The sequence below is a fragment of the Solanum dulcamara genome, chromosome 4, assembly GCF_947179165.1.
Source record: "Solanum dulcamara chromosome 4, daSolDulc1.2, whole genome shotgun sequence".
Taxonomy (NCBI): Eukaryota; Viridiplantae; Streptophyta; class Magnoliopsida; order Solanales; family Solanaceae; genus Solanum; species Solanum dulcamara.
Genome location: NC_077240.1, coordinates 19,143,580 through 19,162,395, shown reverse-complemented (window position 1 = coordinate 19,162,395; position 18,816 = coordinate 19,143,580). Strand labels below are relative to the sequence as shown.

Genomic DNA, 18,816 nt, shown 5'->3' with positions numbered 1-18,816 from the left:
TTTCGGTCGGAGCTGAAGTTAAGATTTAATTTTATGAATTTCAAAATTTTAAAACGATAATTTCAACTATTAATAATGAATTCTAGATTTAATATGTATATAACTTCAATGAATTGTGCAACACAAATATATTTTATTTAAGAAAAATTAGTTGAATGTAATCGAACTTTACCTCCGCCACTGATCTCACGGTATTGTGGCGATGATTTTTTCCCCTTGAATCAAATTCAAATTTCAATTATTGTTTTTGCACAAAACATTTTCTTCCAGAAAGTATTAACTACATTTATACAACACACACAAATTAATTATTGCATTACAATAAATAAGTGTCATTTTACGATTTTGTAAATGGGAAGTTTTTTTTTTTTTTACTCGGTGTCCGAAGTCCACATTGAAGCTTCAACTAAATTCATTTTTCTATTCCACCTTCAACTCCAAATTGAAAAAGTGCTTCAAATATAAAAAAAGATGCTCTATTCTCTCTCGCAAAAAATATAATCAAACATAACTTCAACTTCATAAATTCTAAAGAAATTAAAAAATATTTGAATGTATGGCCAAATACCTACTTAAAAGGCTCCCCTCTCCTTTGTTTGGAAAGAAAAAAAAAATTCTTCACTTTTTGTATTTTATTAACAAAACAAGGAAAAAGAAACGATATGATAGAAAACAAAAAGGTTTCCACTAGAATTCTCCTAAATTCTTCTTATACTAGACATTAATAAAGCTCAAGGATGAGTTTGGTTTAGAAGGAAAAAAAATTCTTGAAAAATAAATAATTTCCATACTTATTTTCTTATCTTTGATAAATAAATAAAAAATATTGTCGAAAGAATATTTATATAATCTAAGAAAACATCGTAAGGTGGAGCATGGGTGGGGCTGAATGAGAGTAGGTGGGCAAGAGACCAACATAAAATGTCACTTGTGTTTTATGAAACTCATTTTTTCTACTCTTAATAAAAGTCATTTTCCTAAATTTTAAAAAAATTATTTTAAAAAAGAAAATCAAAATATTAAACCTACCAAACTTCCAAAAATTGTAAAACATATTTTTTAAAAAATAATATATATATATATATATATATATATATTCCTCCATGTCAAACACACCCTTAGCCCTACTACTTTATAGGTTCAAAAGAAAGAATAAACTGTTATCAAGAATAAGAAAGTACTCCACTGTTAGTAATATATTAAGAAATTTGGTGATGTTTCCATTAGATTTAACCTTTTTCTCTTTTTTTTTTTTTTTTTGGCTGCGAAAACAACTCAAGCAAAGAAATTTAGGAAAGAAAAGGAGCAAAATTAGAGACCCAAAGTACAAGCCTTCATGTCTCATCCAAGTAAAGTTCCAAACACTCAATTTCTTTCTTTTGTACAAAGGCAAAAGAGGAATGTAAGCACCAAACTTTTCAAGTAAAGAACCAAAAGTACAAGGAATCACACCTCACAGCTAAATTCTTGAACAAATTCAGTAAATCTATAGATATTGCAAAAGTTAAGGGCCAGCTATATTGACAATAGTGTAATTATTAAGCTTTCCATCTGAAAGCTATTCACATTATCGCATAAGCAGAGCATATTATAGAAGCCGATGAAATTTCTCTTTACAAGAATTCAAATCCAAACACATCAAATGGGGGAAGGGGGGAACGAGGGCAGGAGGAGTTTCACAATGAAAATGGCTTCGCATACACATCGAATGGCTGGCAAGCTGTTAATTGAGGCTCCTGAAAAGAGTGCAACATAAAAGAGCAAATGTCAAGAACTACACTTAATTCTGTAACTCAGGAAAATTAAGGTAGATTAATGACTTTACATCTGTACAAGTAAGTTTGATATTGGTCATAATTTCAAAAGGAAAAAGCTGATAAACACACATCATCTTTGGCTTTTCAGGGCATAGCAAGTGCATTTATGCTCTTGCTAACCATGAGCTGCAAATGGAGTTGAAGCTTCTGGTCAAATGAGAAAAAGAATTTAAACAGGGTGAAATACACAAGGGTTCTGCAGCAAACTCCCATAATCACCCAAAAGGAAGAACAAGATTGGAACAAGCCTAAGACCACTAAAGTAATTGCGAAGCAGCAAAACTTGAAGGCTTCAAGTGAACCAAGAAATTTTTTCAGTTCAAAATAGATTTGAATTATTCAAATATATGATATTCTTGACATTCTACTTCAAAGTAAAAAGTTGAGATCACTAGACGATTAGAATTTTAAAAATAATACCATGTACAAAGATGCTTCTTTTTTAATTTAAAATTATGATTTAGTATCTTTTTTAATATTCTACATAGATGATGAGAATTTTAGAAAACATTACATTAACCTTAAATATTTCCTAAAACAATGCAAAAGTCTTTACATATAAATTTATTGTATAAATTTAAACCACTTATTAGAGATAGGATTCAGAATCTGAACACTGCCTCTTCAAGAGAAATTTTTCCTTTATGAAAAGATATTGCTGAAAAGAAAAATACATTTCAGTAGTAAATTAACATAATATGTCCAGTTACCTGACTAAAGCCTCCGCCCATACCAACACTACCACCTGTCAGAAGCATGGAGATGAGAGATGTGACAGCACCGCCACCAAAGTCACCCCCTGAACTTCCACCAGCTTGTCGAATGGCATTTCGCATTGCGGTCAATATACTTCCATATGTGGCTCCATGACCACGCTCAATAGCTTGAATAAAACAGAATGTCATTGCACCAGTTGAAGTTATTTTTGAAAGAGCCTGAACATCAAAGTCACCAAGTTAAATCCAGTACAGAGGATAAACTAATAGTTTCAAGTTAAATTCAGTACACAAAAAGAGGGATAAGATTAATCAAACTTACAGATGTATCAGCGGAAGTTTGATCATCATCACAACCACTAAAAGAGAAAACTTCACCACCATTAGTTCCTTTCCAGACACCAGAACGGGGACGATGGTCTTCCCATACATATTGTCCGCTCCTATTTCCATGAAGTTACAAAAATAAGTGTTAGAGTTGCCTCAAATTTCTCTCACCTCTCTGCTGATTTTGCCCCAACATGTTAGCAAAGTTCCAGGTTGGTTCTTGGCAGTTGCACGAATTGATGTGCAGTTAACTAGTAACCAAGTGGAGCCTATTTTCATTTGGGCAGTTTTTTTGTTTTAGATATATACATATATGTATATTTTTCTATTGCTGCAGGGAGAACAGAGAGCATTGTACTGAGGTTTTCTTTATTGTTGTCCTCATTATTGCATTTGAAGTTCTTGAGGACTTGTTGTACTCGACCTTTTAAATAGTGAATTTGCTCGTCGTTGCCCATGGTTTTTTCTCGATTTGGGTTTTCCACGTTAAAAGTTGTGTCTAATATTTTGTTTCCAGATTTCTTTCTGGGTACTTTACATCTATCTCTTGTCTTCATATACTAATTCCTAACAAGTGGAATCCGAGCAAGGTTTGAGGATGTCAACTGTCACCAAGTTTGATATCGAGAAATTTGATGGAAAAATTAGCTTTAGTATCTGGAAGATCCAGATGAAGGCTGTTCTCACACACAATGGTCTGAAGAAGGCTCTAGAAGGCAAGTCAAAGAAGCCCGATTCTATGAACGGCGAATAATGGGAGGAGTTGGATGAAAAGGCACTCTCTGCCATTCAACTTAGTCTTTCCAAAGAGGTTCTGCGGGAAGTTATTCGTGAGACTACTGCTGCAAGTCTTTGGCTGAAACTTGAATCTCTGTATATGACCAAGAGTCTTGCCAATAAACTCCGTCCCAAAGAGCGTTTGTACACGCTTCGTATGGCTGAAGGTTCTTCCATTCAATCTCATCTTGATGCATACAATTCAATTATAATAGATCTGGAAAATTTAGATGTTAAAATTGAGGATGAGGACAAGGCTGTGTTGTTAATTGTCTCTCTGCCATCTAACTATAAACACTTCAAGGAGATTGTGTTATATGGAAATAACGAAACTTTGTCTTATGAAGACGTTAAATCAAACTTGTTGTCCAAAGAAAAGTTTGATCTTGAAGTTCATTCTGAGGATAAAGCTGAGGGCTTGTTGGTTAGAGGCAGATCACTAGACAAAGGAAGTACATCTAAAAAGAAGTTCAGATCTAAATCCAGAGAGCGTAATTCCAGCAAGACATGTCGTTACTGCAAGAAATCTGGACATATTATTTCTGAGTGCTACAAATTGAAAAATAAAAAGGAGAGAGAAGAAAATAACAAAGCACCAGAGAAAACTGCTGAAGCCGGAGTTGTTGAATATGATTCTGAAGGAGATGTTTTGGTGGCTGTCTCTGTAGATAAGAGAAACTCTTCTGAATGGGTTTTTGATACTGGATGTACATATCATATATGTCCTCATAAGGACTGGTTTTCAACATATGAGAAAGCTGAATGTGGTGTTGTTAATGGGGAATGGTGCCCAATGCAAAGTTGTTGGAATTGGTACTGTACAAATTAGGACCCATGATGGTGTTATCAGGAACTTGACCAACGTTCATCATGTTCCTGACTTGAAACGCAACCTGATTTCTCTGGGTACTCTTGAATCTCTTGGATGTAAATATTCAGCTGAAGGTGGAGTTCTCAAGGTTTCTAAAGGTGCTTTGGTCTTGATGAAAGGAATAAGACGCGGGACTCTCTATTACTTGCAGGGCTCAACTGTAACAGGGTCTGTAGCAGTTTCCACTTCGTTATCTGATGATGATCTCACTCGTTTATGGCATATGCGCCTGGGTCATATGAGTGAGAAAGGTATGACTCTTCTTAGAAAAAGAGGTCTTCTTGGTAATCAAGGTACAGGGAAATTGGTTTTCTGTGAACATTGCATATATGGAAAACAAAAGAGAGTGAGTTTTTCAACAGCTTCACATCATACACATGGTATTCTTGATTATATTCATTCTGATTTATGGGGCCCTTCAAAGGTTCCATCTCTTGGAGGAAAACGCTACATGATGACCCTCATTGATGATTTCTCTCGCAAAGTCTGGGTTTATTTCTTAAGGCATAAGAATGAAGCTTTTCTTAAGTTCAAAAACTTCAAGGCTCTTGTTGAGAACCAAACTAGAAGGAAGATAAAAAAAAATCCGGACTGATAATGGTTTGGAGTTTTGTGAGTCAGATTTCAATGAGTTCTGCACAAGTCATGGTATTGCTAGACACAAGACTCTTGTTGGAAATCCCCAGCAAAATGGAGTTGCGGAACGTATTAATCGGACTCTGCTTGAGAGAGCTCGTTGTATGCTCTCAAATGCAGGACTGTGGCATCGTCGTGATTTTTGGGATGAGGTTATTTCTACAGCCTGTTATCTTGTAAAACGATCTCCACACTCATCCATTAACTTCGAAATTCCAGAAGAAGTTTGGTCAGGTAATTCTATGGATTTCTCCAATTTAAAAGTATTTGGATGTCCTGCTTTTGCCCATGTTAATAATGGAAAGTTAGCTCCCAGGGCTGTTAAATGCTTATTTCTTGGTTATGCTTCTGAGTCAAAAGGGTATTGTTTGTGGTGCCCTGATTTGAGAAAAATCATTTTGAGTAGAGACATTACTTTTAATGAAAATGCACTGTTGTTTCTGGATTCTGTATTATCTCCTGGTATAGGTGATCAACAAGATACCGGTGAGAAGGTGGAGTTAGAGGTAAGAACTAAATCTCAAAAGGTCGACCCTATCTCTTCAACAGTTCCACAGTCTAGCAGTGATGTTTATGTTGATGAAGAAGATTCCAGTACCATCCATCCCGTTGAGCCACAATCTGTTGATGATACTTCTATTGCTCATAATAGACCAAGGAGAGTTATCAGAAAACCCAACAGATATGGTGATAATGATGGCCTGATCGCCTATGCACTGACAGTTGCACAAAAGATTTCTGAAGGAGTTGAACCTATTTCATATTCAGAGGCAATTACTAGTTCTAATTCATCCCAGTGGCTAATAGCAATGCAAGAAGAAATTGAAAGTTTGCATAAGAATAGGACATGGGATTTATGTGAGCTTCCTAAAGGTCGTCATGTATTAAGCTGCAAATGGATCTACAAACGGAAAGATGGAATTCCTGGGGTTGAACATGCAAGATGGAAAGCTCGTCTAGTTGTTTGAGGCTTTGATCAAAAGGAGGGTATTGACTTTAATGAAATTTTCTCTCCAGTTGTTCGTCATTCTTCCATTAGAGTGCTTCTTGCTTTTGTTGCACTATTTGATTTGGAATTGGAGCAGTTAGATGTTAAAACAACTTTTCTACATGGAGAATTGGAGGAAGAAATTTACATGAAGCAACCCGAGGGCTTTGTTGTTCCTGGAAATGAACAATGTGTTTGCCGTTTGAAAAGGTCCTTGTATGGACTTAAACAAGCACCCAGGTAGTAGTACAAGCGATTTGATGCATTTATGGTTGGTCAAGGCTACACACGAAGTTTGTATGATAATTGCATGTACTTTCAACTGTCTTCAAATGGTTCCTTCATTTACTTGTTATTATATGTGGATGGCATGTTGATTGCTTGAAAAGACATGTCTTTGATCAACAAGCTAAAGACTCAACTTGGTAATGAGTTTGAAATGAAGAACCTTGGTGCAGCAAAGAAGATTCTCGAAATGGAGATTCACAGAGAACGACAAGCTGGAAAGCTATACTTGTCTCAGAAAAAATACATTGACAAGATCCTTGATAAGTTCAATATGAGTAAGAGCAACCTGTCGCAACTCCCCTAGCAGCCCACTTCAAGATATCTTCTGAATTTTATCCGAAAACAGATGAAGAGGTTGAAATGATGTCTAACATTCCTTACTCTAGTGCAGTTGGTAGTCTTATGTATGCCATGGTCTGCACTAGACCCGATCTTGCATATGTTGTGAGTATGGTAAGTCGGTATATGCACAATCCCGGCAAGTATCATTGGGATGTGGTGAAGTGGATTTTTCGATACTTGAAAGGTACAGTCAATCTTGCCTTAGTTTTTGACAGGAACAAGGTGATATCTAATGATGTTGTTGGGTTAGTTGATTCTGATTATGGTGGTGATCTTGATAGGCACAGATCTCTGTCTGGATACATCTTCACTTTATATTTTGGTTCTATCAGTTGGAAAGCATCTTTGCAATCCATTTGCTGCTTTATCCACTACAAAAGCGGAGTATGTTGCAGCAACTGAAGGTGTGAAGGAGGCTACATGGTTACGTGGTCTTATTCTTGAGCTTGGTGTTTCACAAGATACTACTGTTGTGTTTTCGGATAGTCAAAGTGCAATACATCTGACAAAGAATGATGCTTATCATTCCAAGACTAAGCATATTAGTGTGAAATATCATTATATAAGAGATACAATGACTGCGGGAGAGATTGTAGTTAAGAAAGTTCACACTTCGGAGAATCCTGCAGATATGCTTACTAAGCCACTTCCTGTTGCTAAGTTCAAACATTTTTTGAACTTAGCTGGTTTCTTACAACACTTGATTGCCCTTCGGGGCTTTTATGGTAATGAAAAGCATCTATTAAATTTGAGTCAAGGTGGAGCTTGTTAGAGTTGCCTCAAATTTCTCTCACCTCTCTGCTGATTTTGCCCCAACACGTTAGCAAAGTTCCAGGTTGGTTCTTGGCAGTTGCACGAATTGAGGAAGTTGGCAGATCATGGGATCCCTGTGCAGTTAACTAGTAACCAAGTGGAGCCTATTTTCATTTGGGCAGTGTTTTTTTTTTAGATATATACATATATGTATATTTTTCTATTGCTGCAGGAAGAACAGAGAGTATTGTACTGAGGTTTTCTTTATTGTTGTCCTCATTATTGCATTTGAAGTTCTTGAGGACTTGTTGTACTCGACCTTTTAAATAGTGAATTTGCTCGTCGTTGCCTGTGGTTTTTTCACGATTTGGGTTTTCCACATTAAAAGTTGTGTGTCTAATGTTTTGTTTCCAGATTTCTTACTTGGTAATTTACATCTATCTCTTGTCTTCATATACTAATTCCTAACAATAAGTATTACCAAAGATAGAGTGGAATAAGAAGCTGAACATAGCTGAAAATAAAGAAAAATTACAGAACATTTTCATTGATGACATTTTCAAGGAGTTACCTAGTGCACTGTATATCATGTTCTAATTTAACTGTATTTGTAGAATTTGTTGTTTAGTCAGACCATATACATTCTCGAACTGAAGAGTCATTCAGGGAACATATCATATCTCAAATGTCAGAAAAACCTATTAGTGAGACAGCTTTTACTAATCAGCCTTCTATCTTAGATGAAAACTAAAAACAACAGATACTTCGTTAATTTTTAAGATTAGGAATCTCTTAGGTGTAAAATGAATACCCATTAAACATATTTAATGAAATTCAATTTCTTGTATGCTTCAACCAATAGATAACAATATCCAACAAAGAAAAATATCAAAAATTACAAAGGATAGGTGACATACCTGCTCATTCTACAAAGGAATGGAAGGTCTAAAACAGTTCCACTGTGGCAAGCATCTATTATGGCATGAAGTTTTACTCCGTGAGGAAGAGGCCTGACAATAGTTGCATTGATTTCATCATCAACAATCATACCCTGAGTTTCAAAATCTAGGGGACATAAAGTTTCATCATATCCATCCACTTCATCTCCATTGTAATTCCTTTGTCTTGAGCCATGACCAGAATAATGAAAGAGTAGCGAGTCTCCCGGTTGGCATCCCTGCACAAGCCAATATAATGCCATGCGCATGTTCTGTTTAGCTGGGGTTCTATATGGATCGGTTTCCTCTTCTGCACGTGTGTTTGACAAGAGAGTTGAAATTATGAAACACGTGTCTAAAGCATATTACCAAAAGTTGACAAAAATTCAAGCATCCAAGCTTCGGAGTTTATTGTCAATGTACAGTTGATAAACTATGACAAGTAATTGTTTCAAACAATAGAAGAGAGTAGACATACAACCATAACTAGTCATCCTAGAAAATTAGTTAGGTACAAAGGAACATGTAATTTGCCCTTGAAAATTGTTGATGACACTCAAAACTCAAAAGACTCTAGAGGTTGCAAAACTAAACAAATAAAAAAAACTATTAAAACGACTCCAAGGCAACTAACATCCATAATGTTAGGCATTCATATTTGAAGATGCCATCATCTGATCTTGTGGAGTATGTTGTCCTTTTTTCTTCATAATATGGTTAGTCCCACCAGAACCCCCTACTTAGGAGCCTGAAAGTCGTTTTTTCTCAATTGCGCCCTTGGTGACTCTAATCCCCTCATTGTTAGAGGTTGATCGCCCTAACCACACTAAGCTATTCCTTGAGCCTCTGAAACGTTATTGATGATCATTCGCTTATAAGGGACTCTTTTGAAAGGTGATTTCCTTCTTTGACATCGTTTGAAAACCACATGTATATCTGGGAACAGATTTGTGTATGGATTTTCTCAAAAGGGAAAATAAACAACTTCTGCAATCTCAATCAATGTTTTCGCTTGCTACCATATAAATAAAGTTTTTCCTTTCATTAGATTTTCAAAAGATCATATCAATCAAGTACATCTCAATTCTAAACTAATTGGGTAAGGTAAATGAAATCTCCAAAAGAACAATTCTAAAGCAACATAAATAGACAAATCACCCTAATTAATGCAATTCATATAATTGTTAAAACAGCTAAAAAAAAAAGTAAAGAAAGATTCAATTTTTTTTACCAGTGAGCATAAGAATAGACGCCTCTGGAAAATGAAACTTGTTGATCAAGAGATATTTCATACATTTAGCATCATTAAGGCATCCTTTCAGCTCATGCCTAGAATACTTATACGATATACCAACAATCACAGCTTTCTTTCTTCCATGAGCATTTGGTGGTGGGCCAGGGGGTGCGTGGTTGTAAGGGGATGGAGGTGCGGCGGCGGCGGAGGAAGCAGGTGGTGGGTGCTGGTACTGATTATGTGGTGGTGGAGGAACAGCACGTGGGTCCGCCAACTGTGTTACTGCCTGACAAATCGCACAACGAATGGATCTTGCACCTGGTGGTAGCTGTAATGGGGTGTGACAATTGGAACAGTTTACCAACATCAACATAGCTGATCTATGAGCAAGAAAATTGGGGGAGTTTTGTTACGGGTACAAGAAAACTGGAATTGAGGAATATGGAGAATAGGGTTTATGGAAATGGGGGGAAATTGAGAGGATCAAGAAGATGGAGATGGAGGAAAAAGCTCAGGCAAAAGCTTTTGACTTTTTTTATTATTTGGAAGAAAGAATCTAAGGGCAAAAGAAAATCACAATGGCTAAATCTATTTAGTAGTATTTCAGTTCTATTGTTCGAAATTTCCAATCAATTGTGCAGTGTTCCGTCCGCGTACGCGCTAATACCCATCTTGATCATAAATTTTGAAGATAAAACTTAAAAAATGAGTTTTTCACTTGTGATATTTCAGATTTGAATTTTACACTTAGATATATATTTTATTTATTTTTAAAAAAAGCAGTTTTGTGAGTAGAAGTTGTAGACAATGAAATTTTATTGATAAATTTAAATTAAATTTTAGATTAATTATTAAATTCATGATATGTTGATCAAAACAAATTATTAGTTAATAAATTTGGATTAGTATTTAAATTAAAATTGTACGACTTAAATAAAGTCTAAATTGCATTTGAGCCGGTCTATATTAAGTTAACTAGACGAGCCCAGCTTATTCTCTTCAAGTCCAAAGCCTCTAAAATTACTTGAGACCAAAATCCTAACTGAGAATTATATAGAGGGGTCTTCATAAGAAGAGAAGGAGAGGAAGAACAAGAAGAAATACATAGAAAAACTCGGCTCTTTAGCGGTGATCCACAAGTCTTCCCCATGCAAAGAAGTTTTCATCTTCAAATTGCGAACCGCAAATTTTCATATCTCTACAATTGTGATCAAAGCTAATTAGCTCTACATTTCTGGTGAAGTTTCAATAAGTATTTCATCGATTCAAGAACAAAGAAAAACTTTTAAGTTGACGATTGTGAGGAGAAGAATCACAAAATTACATCTTTTCCATTATATTTCATAAAGATTGTAACCTTCAGTTAATTATTGAAATATAAATATTGTTGTGTGTTGTTATTTTTTCAAGAACGAAACTTAGTCGCTGATAGTGGGGCCAAATCTGTCCTTCATCTCGTATCTCACAAATCAAATCAGCAAACTGAGCCACAAAACCACAAAGATAGAAGCTCCAATTTTATGGATACTTCAAGTCTCATTTTTGAGTTTCATCAAGTCTACACTCCAACAAGCCTTGAAGTAGGGGACATTGTAGATATCGAAATTTTATGAAACTCTGCAAGACTTATTCAATTACAATTAGGACTCTACAAGACGTATTCAATTCCAATTAGGACTCTACAAGATGTATTCATTTTCAATAGAGACTCTGTCGGATGTGTTTAATTCTAATTAGTTTTTTTACATGCTAATTAACTCTAAACCCTAGTTCATGCAAATATAAAGGCTATTATATTCACTTAAAGATACATTTCATAAATCTCATAAACTCTAGAGATATTCATAAAAGGGTCGTTTGGAAACGTATATAAGAATAATGCTAAATAGAGTGTATTAGTAATATTTGCATTAGTAATGCTAATATGATTTATGTTTGCATTAGTTCTTTAAAAATTATTTCATGCATTATTTGGTTTGATGTATTAAAATAGCATGCATTGCATAGTTATATTTAAAAACATTTATTTACAAAAAATACCTTCCACAAATATGGTGGAAAAAATGTAAAAAAGGTTTTGAGGGACAATTGGATCTTTAGTCATGCTAATGCATGTATTAAATCTCCTTGCATTACTAATACCTAGAAATTCATGATATTAGTAATACACGCCATAAAGTGTATAAATAATATTTGCATTAGTTATACATAACATAAAAAGTGTACTAAACAAGGTACTATTGCATGCATTATCTTTGCTAATACACTGTACAAAATATTCCAAAAGAGATTAAGATATGCCAGATTCTTTTTGATGATCAAATACTTCAAAAAGATTCACAAATCCTTTCATGAAGATCAAGTCCAAATCATCCTACGTTCGATAAATACGCTATTAACGACCCTCAAATTACGGAAAAAATTTAGAGAGAAGAATAAAGAAAATAAATAGATTTGTACTCACATATTTTATCAATATAACTATGTTTCTTCATATTTTATTTGTGATTACACATATTTTATCACCTACCCTTGGACAATGTTTTGAGAAGTTAGAAGTATTGAAGATCAAGTTTGATTAATTTCACAACAAACAAATATTAGGACATAATTTTTTATAAATTTATTTTTAAAATTTATGGTCAAACAGTAGTTTAAGTCATAGTCATGTTATATGTTTACACGTCTTTCAACTTGACACAAATTTGAATTTCATCATTTTTCGTTTATTAATATGAAAATGAATGATAGTCAAATAAATATCGATACATTATATAATTGTTTACATAACTCGATAGACGATTTTATACATTTATACAATATCGATACATTACATATACACTATATAATTATTTGTACATTATATATACATGTTCATATATGATTTATATGATATTAGTATGTGTCTATACATGATTTATACAATATCGATACATTACATATATAATACATAACTATTTATACAACATCGATACATTACATATACAATACATAACTATTTTATACAAATATCAATGCATTTCATAATTATTTTTACTTTATACTTTATACATACATCTTCATACACCATTTATACAAAATCCATAGATGGTTTGACACTATCTATACAACATCGATACATTACATACACACTACTTAATTGTTAATTATTAAAAAAAAAAAAGTTATTTAGCCACGGTCAAATCCTAGCTAATAAAAAACAAAAGTAAACCGTAACTAATGAATTTTTTTTAAAAGAAAAACATTATTTAGCCACAGTTTAACCGTGGCTAAATAGAGAAAAAAACTTGCCTAAATAGTGAATTCAGCTATATATCATCTTATTATTTTCTTGGCTATATCTTTTGTAAGAGAAAAAGATCAAAATAGTCTCTTATCTTTGGGTTATGACTCAAAGTCATCCTTCAGTTTTCATATAGAACCCTAATAGTCCCTCGATTTTGCAATATTGGTGCAGTTTTGGTGCTCCCAAACTTTTTCCTAATTTTTAATATAGATTCGTACACAATTTTATGTTCTTTTCATATATTTAGTAGAAATAATAACTCCATGTGAAAAAGGTGAGAAGAGGAGCACCTTGTTTTGTTCAGTAGAAATATTACTGCAGCTAATTAAGAATAACTTGACATAAGGCGTTAAAAGAAAATAAAGTTTTGTACTATTGTATCTGAAATTGACGTGATGAGCCTCTCGATTTTAGTTGTAATGATATTTCTATTAAACTAAAAGTGCACCAATATTGCAAACACGAGGGACTTTCAATGTTACATGTGAATACTCAAGAATGATTTTAAGTCCTAACGCCAAAATAAGGAGTTATTTTGGGCTTTTTCTCTTTTTTTTTAAAAAAACTAATAATTGTTATGTCGGAAAAAGACGGTTTAAAATGAATTTCAATTTTTTAGAGAAAAAATTAATTTTAGAAAAAGAAGAGTCGCCACTTAATTTTTTAAAGAAATTAAGAAAACTTAATTTAAAAGCCTCTAACATATTTAAGTCTTAAAAATTCAGAGAAAAAGGTACAAGGTCCTTATTTCCACTTTGAGAAGGTGTTAAGCATTCAAAGTGGCCGCTAACGCGCGGTTATCCGACGATTTGAAAATTTATTTGACTAACTTTTAAAAAATATTAATTTAAAAGAAAACAAAGACTTTAAAGTTATTATTTTTTATTATTTTTTTAGAAAAATGATCAAAGCTTAAACAATAGAAAATAAAATACATATGTATAAAAAAAAAAAATTATCAAATGACTAAGTAAAGGTGAAAAATCATTTAAAGAGTAAATTAACATGAATTGGTTTATCTTTAAGGGAATTTAATTAAGTTAAAACAAATTAAAATTAATATTTAAGCAAGTATAAATAACATAAGTAAATAAATTATTAGTACCCGAATCAATATAAATAAATAATAAATAACACGTAAAAATATAGTCCGACACTTAGTTTTTGTATGCCTGAACTAATCTGTTGGGTCATCTACGTTTTGGGCCTTAAGCACAATTTTAATGTATATCACAATTGTATATACACTGTATATTGGACTATATATATATATTATATATAGTGTATATGATATTATTTCTATATATAAAACTGTATACACAGTGTATACCACCCTGTTTGTTCCATGTATCTGATGTATATCACTATATATCACACTATATATAGTGTATATCAGTGTATACAATATTGTTTACTTGCATATCAAACTGTATAAATAATGTATATCAATGTATATGACACTGTTTTCCATATGTATTCTGTGTATACAACCCAATATCAGTATTCAAATCATGAATATTACCTTCCTTTTCATGTATCAACTTTCAAGTCATTTAAACAAGATGATAGGAGACTCAAAACTCAATCATATGCAAGGATGAAGTACACATATGGACTCAAATTGGTATCACATGCACCAAAAGAAAATTACATAAGCATTTACTTATTTTAAGCTAAACCAAGGAATATATTCTGCTTTTTAAGCTACCAAATTAAGGCACCATAGAAGTGACTAACAACATGCATATATGTAGACAAAGGAAAGGGATGGAAATATATTCAAGTAACTAAAGAACACAGATTTAATATATACGCTATACTAGCTCAAATTTTAAATAAAGAATTAAATCAATTAGGCCATGAAAGTTTTAATTAAATATTAACTTTAAACATATTTTTGTTGTATATAAATCATGTTAAAAGAAGAAATTAAAAACATGAAAAATCTATATTGTCAAAGAAAACTATTTGGAAAAATAATGAACAAAACTAAGATCTTTCATGAAACAATCCTAACACATGATAGTTAATTAATCCTAACGCATGCTAACTATAAGAAATTTTTATCACTAATCTAATTATTCTTAATACATGCTAACTAAAAAAAAATAAGAATACAAATTAATTAAATATAAAACATGAAATAATTAAATAAAATAAAGCTGAAAAAAGATTTTACCTTTTTTCGAATAACGAAACTGAAGACGATGAGCGGAAGACAACTTCACCACCACCAAGAGTTTGATGGAACTCCAATCTAAAAAAAAGGAGTAAAAATTTAGATTCGAACCTTCGTGGATTCGATGTTATAAGAACACAGTTTTTAGCCTAAATTTTGACTTTAATCTCGTATTTTTCTTGAAGAAAAATATAGATTGAAAACTATTTTTTTTATAACTTTTAAGGTGGTGACAAGAGTCCCAAATCGTGGCCAAATTATTAAAATTTCTAATTTTAAGATGACTAAAAAACCTCCACTTCTTCTCTCTTCTTAATAAGATTATGAGCTTTTATATAGGCTCCAGAATCTTTAAATTTTCATACAATTTTCGATGTGAAGATGGGTGATTTTTTATTTTTTTTTAGAAAAAACAAAATTTTCAAAAATGTAAACTATAATTAATCTAACCTAACTAACATTGTATTTAGTTAAAAATAAAATCATTTTGAGATGATTTTCGAATAACTACATAAATAGTAATCAAAAATATAATTATATAAAAATATGTATATTATAGTAAAATTTATACAAAAAAATAAAAATAGTTAAGAATATCATGAAAATATCTTTATTTTTTATAAAAGCTAATTATTTCAAAAATGTTCGAAATTCAAAAAAACTCGATAGCTAATTTGCGTTGTGGAAGGTCAAAATTGGGTGTCAACAATAATTTTTGGGTACATATTTTAAATTAGGAAAAATTATCTAATTATACTCCTCTATTTACAATATTTTCCATTACTCTCATCCATTTCAAAAAATTTCAAAAATCCCTTTCTTTTCATCCGAATACATTAATTCAGTAATCCGGATACATAAATTCAGTAATCTGGATATATTAATTCTGATTCATAAATTATCTCTATGTTCAATATATCATGCTTTAAATGTTACCTGCTGATGCATAAAATCCTAACTAAAATATTCGGATTACTGAATTATTGTATCCAAATTACCATTTTTTTTTATTTTTTTTGTAAATTAAAAAAGAAGAAAAAAATTAATAATTAGCCTTTTACACTAGTAACAAGGAGGTCACAGATTCAAGCCTTAGAAACAACATTTGACAGAAATGCAAGATAAGACTACGTACAATAGATTTTTATGGTCGGGCCCTTCCCCGAACCCTGTGCATAACGGGAGCTTTAGTACACCGGACTGCCGTTATAGCCTTTTACACTATGTAATTTACATAAGCTAAATTATCCCAAAATGTTTTCATCCAATGCTATACAAGAAAATGGGCTAAACTAAATGGGCCTGCATCCCGGGTTTTAAGGCAAAACCCATGTTAGGACTAAAATCGCCACCCATATAAAATCACCAAGGATAACTAAATCTTTGCAATCTAGGGTTTTGTTGCAGCAGCCGCGGCGTCTTTCTCTTCTATCAGGTCTCAAGGTTCTTCCGTAGCTCGCCAAAATGGTACTCTCCACTCTCAAAATCAAATAATCATTACTGTTTAATGTACAATTATTCGGATTTACACATCTTGTATTGTTTGAATGTGATTTTTTTTCTTTCTGTTTGAAGTGTTTGATTAATCCTCAACTAGGTGAAATGTGTAGTTAATTAGTTTTATCTGGTTCTTCAAGTTGAAAAGTGGCGTTCTTGGGATTGTGGTTGATTGTTGTCGCGTGTATAGACCAGTAAAAGTAAAGGGTTAATGTAGCCAAGGTGGAGTCTTTAAGCTGATGATTATATGATCCTCTTCTTCTGTTTTGTTTGGTGTTCATATGTCAAACAGTGCTAAAGATTTTCTACGCTGTTAGCTCATTGTATGTCACTTGTAATTTTGCAGACATCGCTAGCTCTATAAATTATGTATTGTATGCCACTTGTAATTTTGCAGACATCGCTAGCTCTATAAATTATGTATTGTATGCAAGATGCTTGCAACATATGTATAGGCAGAAATATCGTGTCCTTTGCCGTAGAGCTACTTCTTTCCTTGCTCTTACTTTATTGTTGTCTGGATGGGATAGAGTTTATGGCTATCCAACTTTTGTGGGTGTTGTTTGATACAATTGATTGTTCAACGATTTGATCTCTTATGTTTTGTTTTCGTTTGGCTGCTAAAATATTTCTCATTTTCTTCATTCTTTACTGTTTGTATTTTCATTTTAGATTGACATGCTTGTTAAATGCCTACTCTTTTATCGATGCAGACCAAGAGAACCAAGAAGGCTGGTATTGTTGGGAAATATGGTGCGTACCTGAAATGCTAAGATGCTTTTGTTTCACTTTTGTATTTTAATGGTGAGCAAGAAGTAGTGTATTATAGAAGATTGCATGCAGGGAAAACAGTGAGATTTGGATATAGTTTATCAAAGTGATTTTCTAATAAAAAAGTTGATTCTTTTTTGAAACTGTTAGTATCTGCAATAACACCAATTTATATCAGTAACGAATGTGAATTCTGTCTCCATTACTTCATCGCTGTTCATGATTTCGTTTATTACCTGCATCTAGTACTGCTGTCTACTAGTGGTGTCGTCTAAGAAGTTTTCATTTCCTTTTCTTTCTTAAATATATGGGGAGGTGCATATTTGTCTGTTTTGTCTAATGAAGTCCTTGAATAACCTCCTCTTTCTCCCAACATATAGGTACCCGTTATGGTGCCAGTTTGAGGAAGCAGATCAAGAAGATGGAGGTCAGTCAGCACAGCAAGTACTTCTGTGAGTTCTGCGGAAAGGTACAATTCTCCTTTGTTTTTATATGGTAGTTTGTCATAGAGCATGAATTTGTTGTTACATTGATAATAATGTCACCTTGTTCTTACCTTGTAGTATGCCGTCAAGAGGAAAGCTGTTGGTATTTGGGGTTGCAAAGATTGCGGCAAAGTGAAAGCTGGCGGCGCTTACACATTGAAGTAATTATCATCTGAACTCTTGCTGTTCTCTTTCCTGGCCTGTGCCTGAATTACTAATTCTTTTTGCCTCTTTTTTTCCTCAGCACTGCTAGCGCAGTTACAGTAAGGAGCACTATTCGAAGGCTTAGGGAGCAGACAGAGAGCTAGTCATTTAGCTGCTAATTGAAAGTTATTGTTATATTTTTACTGTTCAATATTAAGTGAGTTGAATCTTGGTTTCCCATTTAGAGAGCTGTATTGTCTGCTGTTTTTGGAAATTTTGATTTAGACTAAGCATTGGAACAATATTCCCAGTGTGGCGTCTCCCAGAACTTATTTGCTCTTATCTTGTCAAGTTGAAGTTAAAAGAATTTCGTGTTCCTAGCTGTGCAAGTCTGATAGAACTTTGACTTGGTGTATGCCCTGTTCGTTTGGAATGTTTTGAAGTGCCTAATTGATGCTGTTACGTTACTTCATTTTGTTCTTGTGTTGCAATAATTAAGTCATTAATACAATAAAAAAGAAATTGTTATAATAACAAAATGTATTACTGATAATTTCCTATAAATGTTTTAAGAATTTCATCCTCCATCTCTTGGAATATAAAAGATATGCTTGTTTAAGAATAATAGTTAATATTTGTGCAATATGCTTAATAGAAAACTATACTTGTTACTACGACTTATAATTTAAAAGAGAGATTCAGGGAGTGATTGGTGGCAAGTTTGTTGTATTTTCGTTGCATTGGATCAAAATAGTAAACAATACTTA

The 18,816-nt window shown here is 32.9% G+C and overlaps 2 protein-coding genes across 2 annotated transcripts; one reads left to right on the top strand and one right to left on the bottom strand.

The window, feature by feature from the left end:
• Window positions 1-1,397: 1,397 nt before the first annotated feature.
• LOC129886794 (metacaspase-1) lies at window positions 1,398-10,313 on the bottom strand. The gene is made up of 5 exons (XM_055961643.1): window positions 9,685-10,313; window positions 8,433-8,763; window positions 2,856-2,976; window positions 2,528-2,752; window positions 1,398-1,736 (listed from the first exon to the last, which is right to left on the bottom strand). Exons 1-5 carry the CDS (start codon window positions 10,058-10,060, stop codon window positions 1,677-1,679), a joined length of 1,113 nt encoding a protein of 370 aa, XP_055817618.1. The 5' UTR covers window positions 10,061-10,313; the 3' UTR covers window positions 1,398-1,676.
• Window positions 10,314-16,495: 6,182 nt separating this feature from the next.
• Window positions 16,496-18,461, top strand: LOC129886793 (60S ribosomal protein L37a). Its single transcript, XM_055961642.1, has 5 exons — window positions 16,496-16,619; window positions 17,363-17,402; window positions 17,801-17,889; window positions 17,984-18,066; window positions 18,150-18,461. The coding sequence occupies exons 1-5, from the start codon at window positions 16,617-16,619 to the stop codon at window positions 18,211-18,213; spliced, it is 279 nt and encodes a 92-aa protein (XP_055817617.1). The 5' UTR covers window positions 16,496-16,616; the 3' UTR covers window positions 18,214-18,461.
• Window positions 18,462-18,816: the final 355 nt, after the last annotated feature.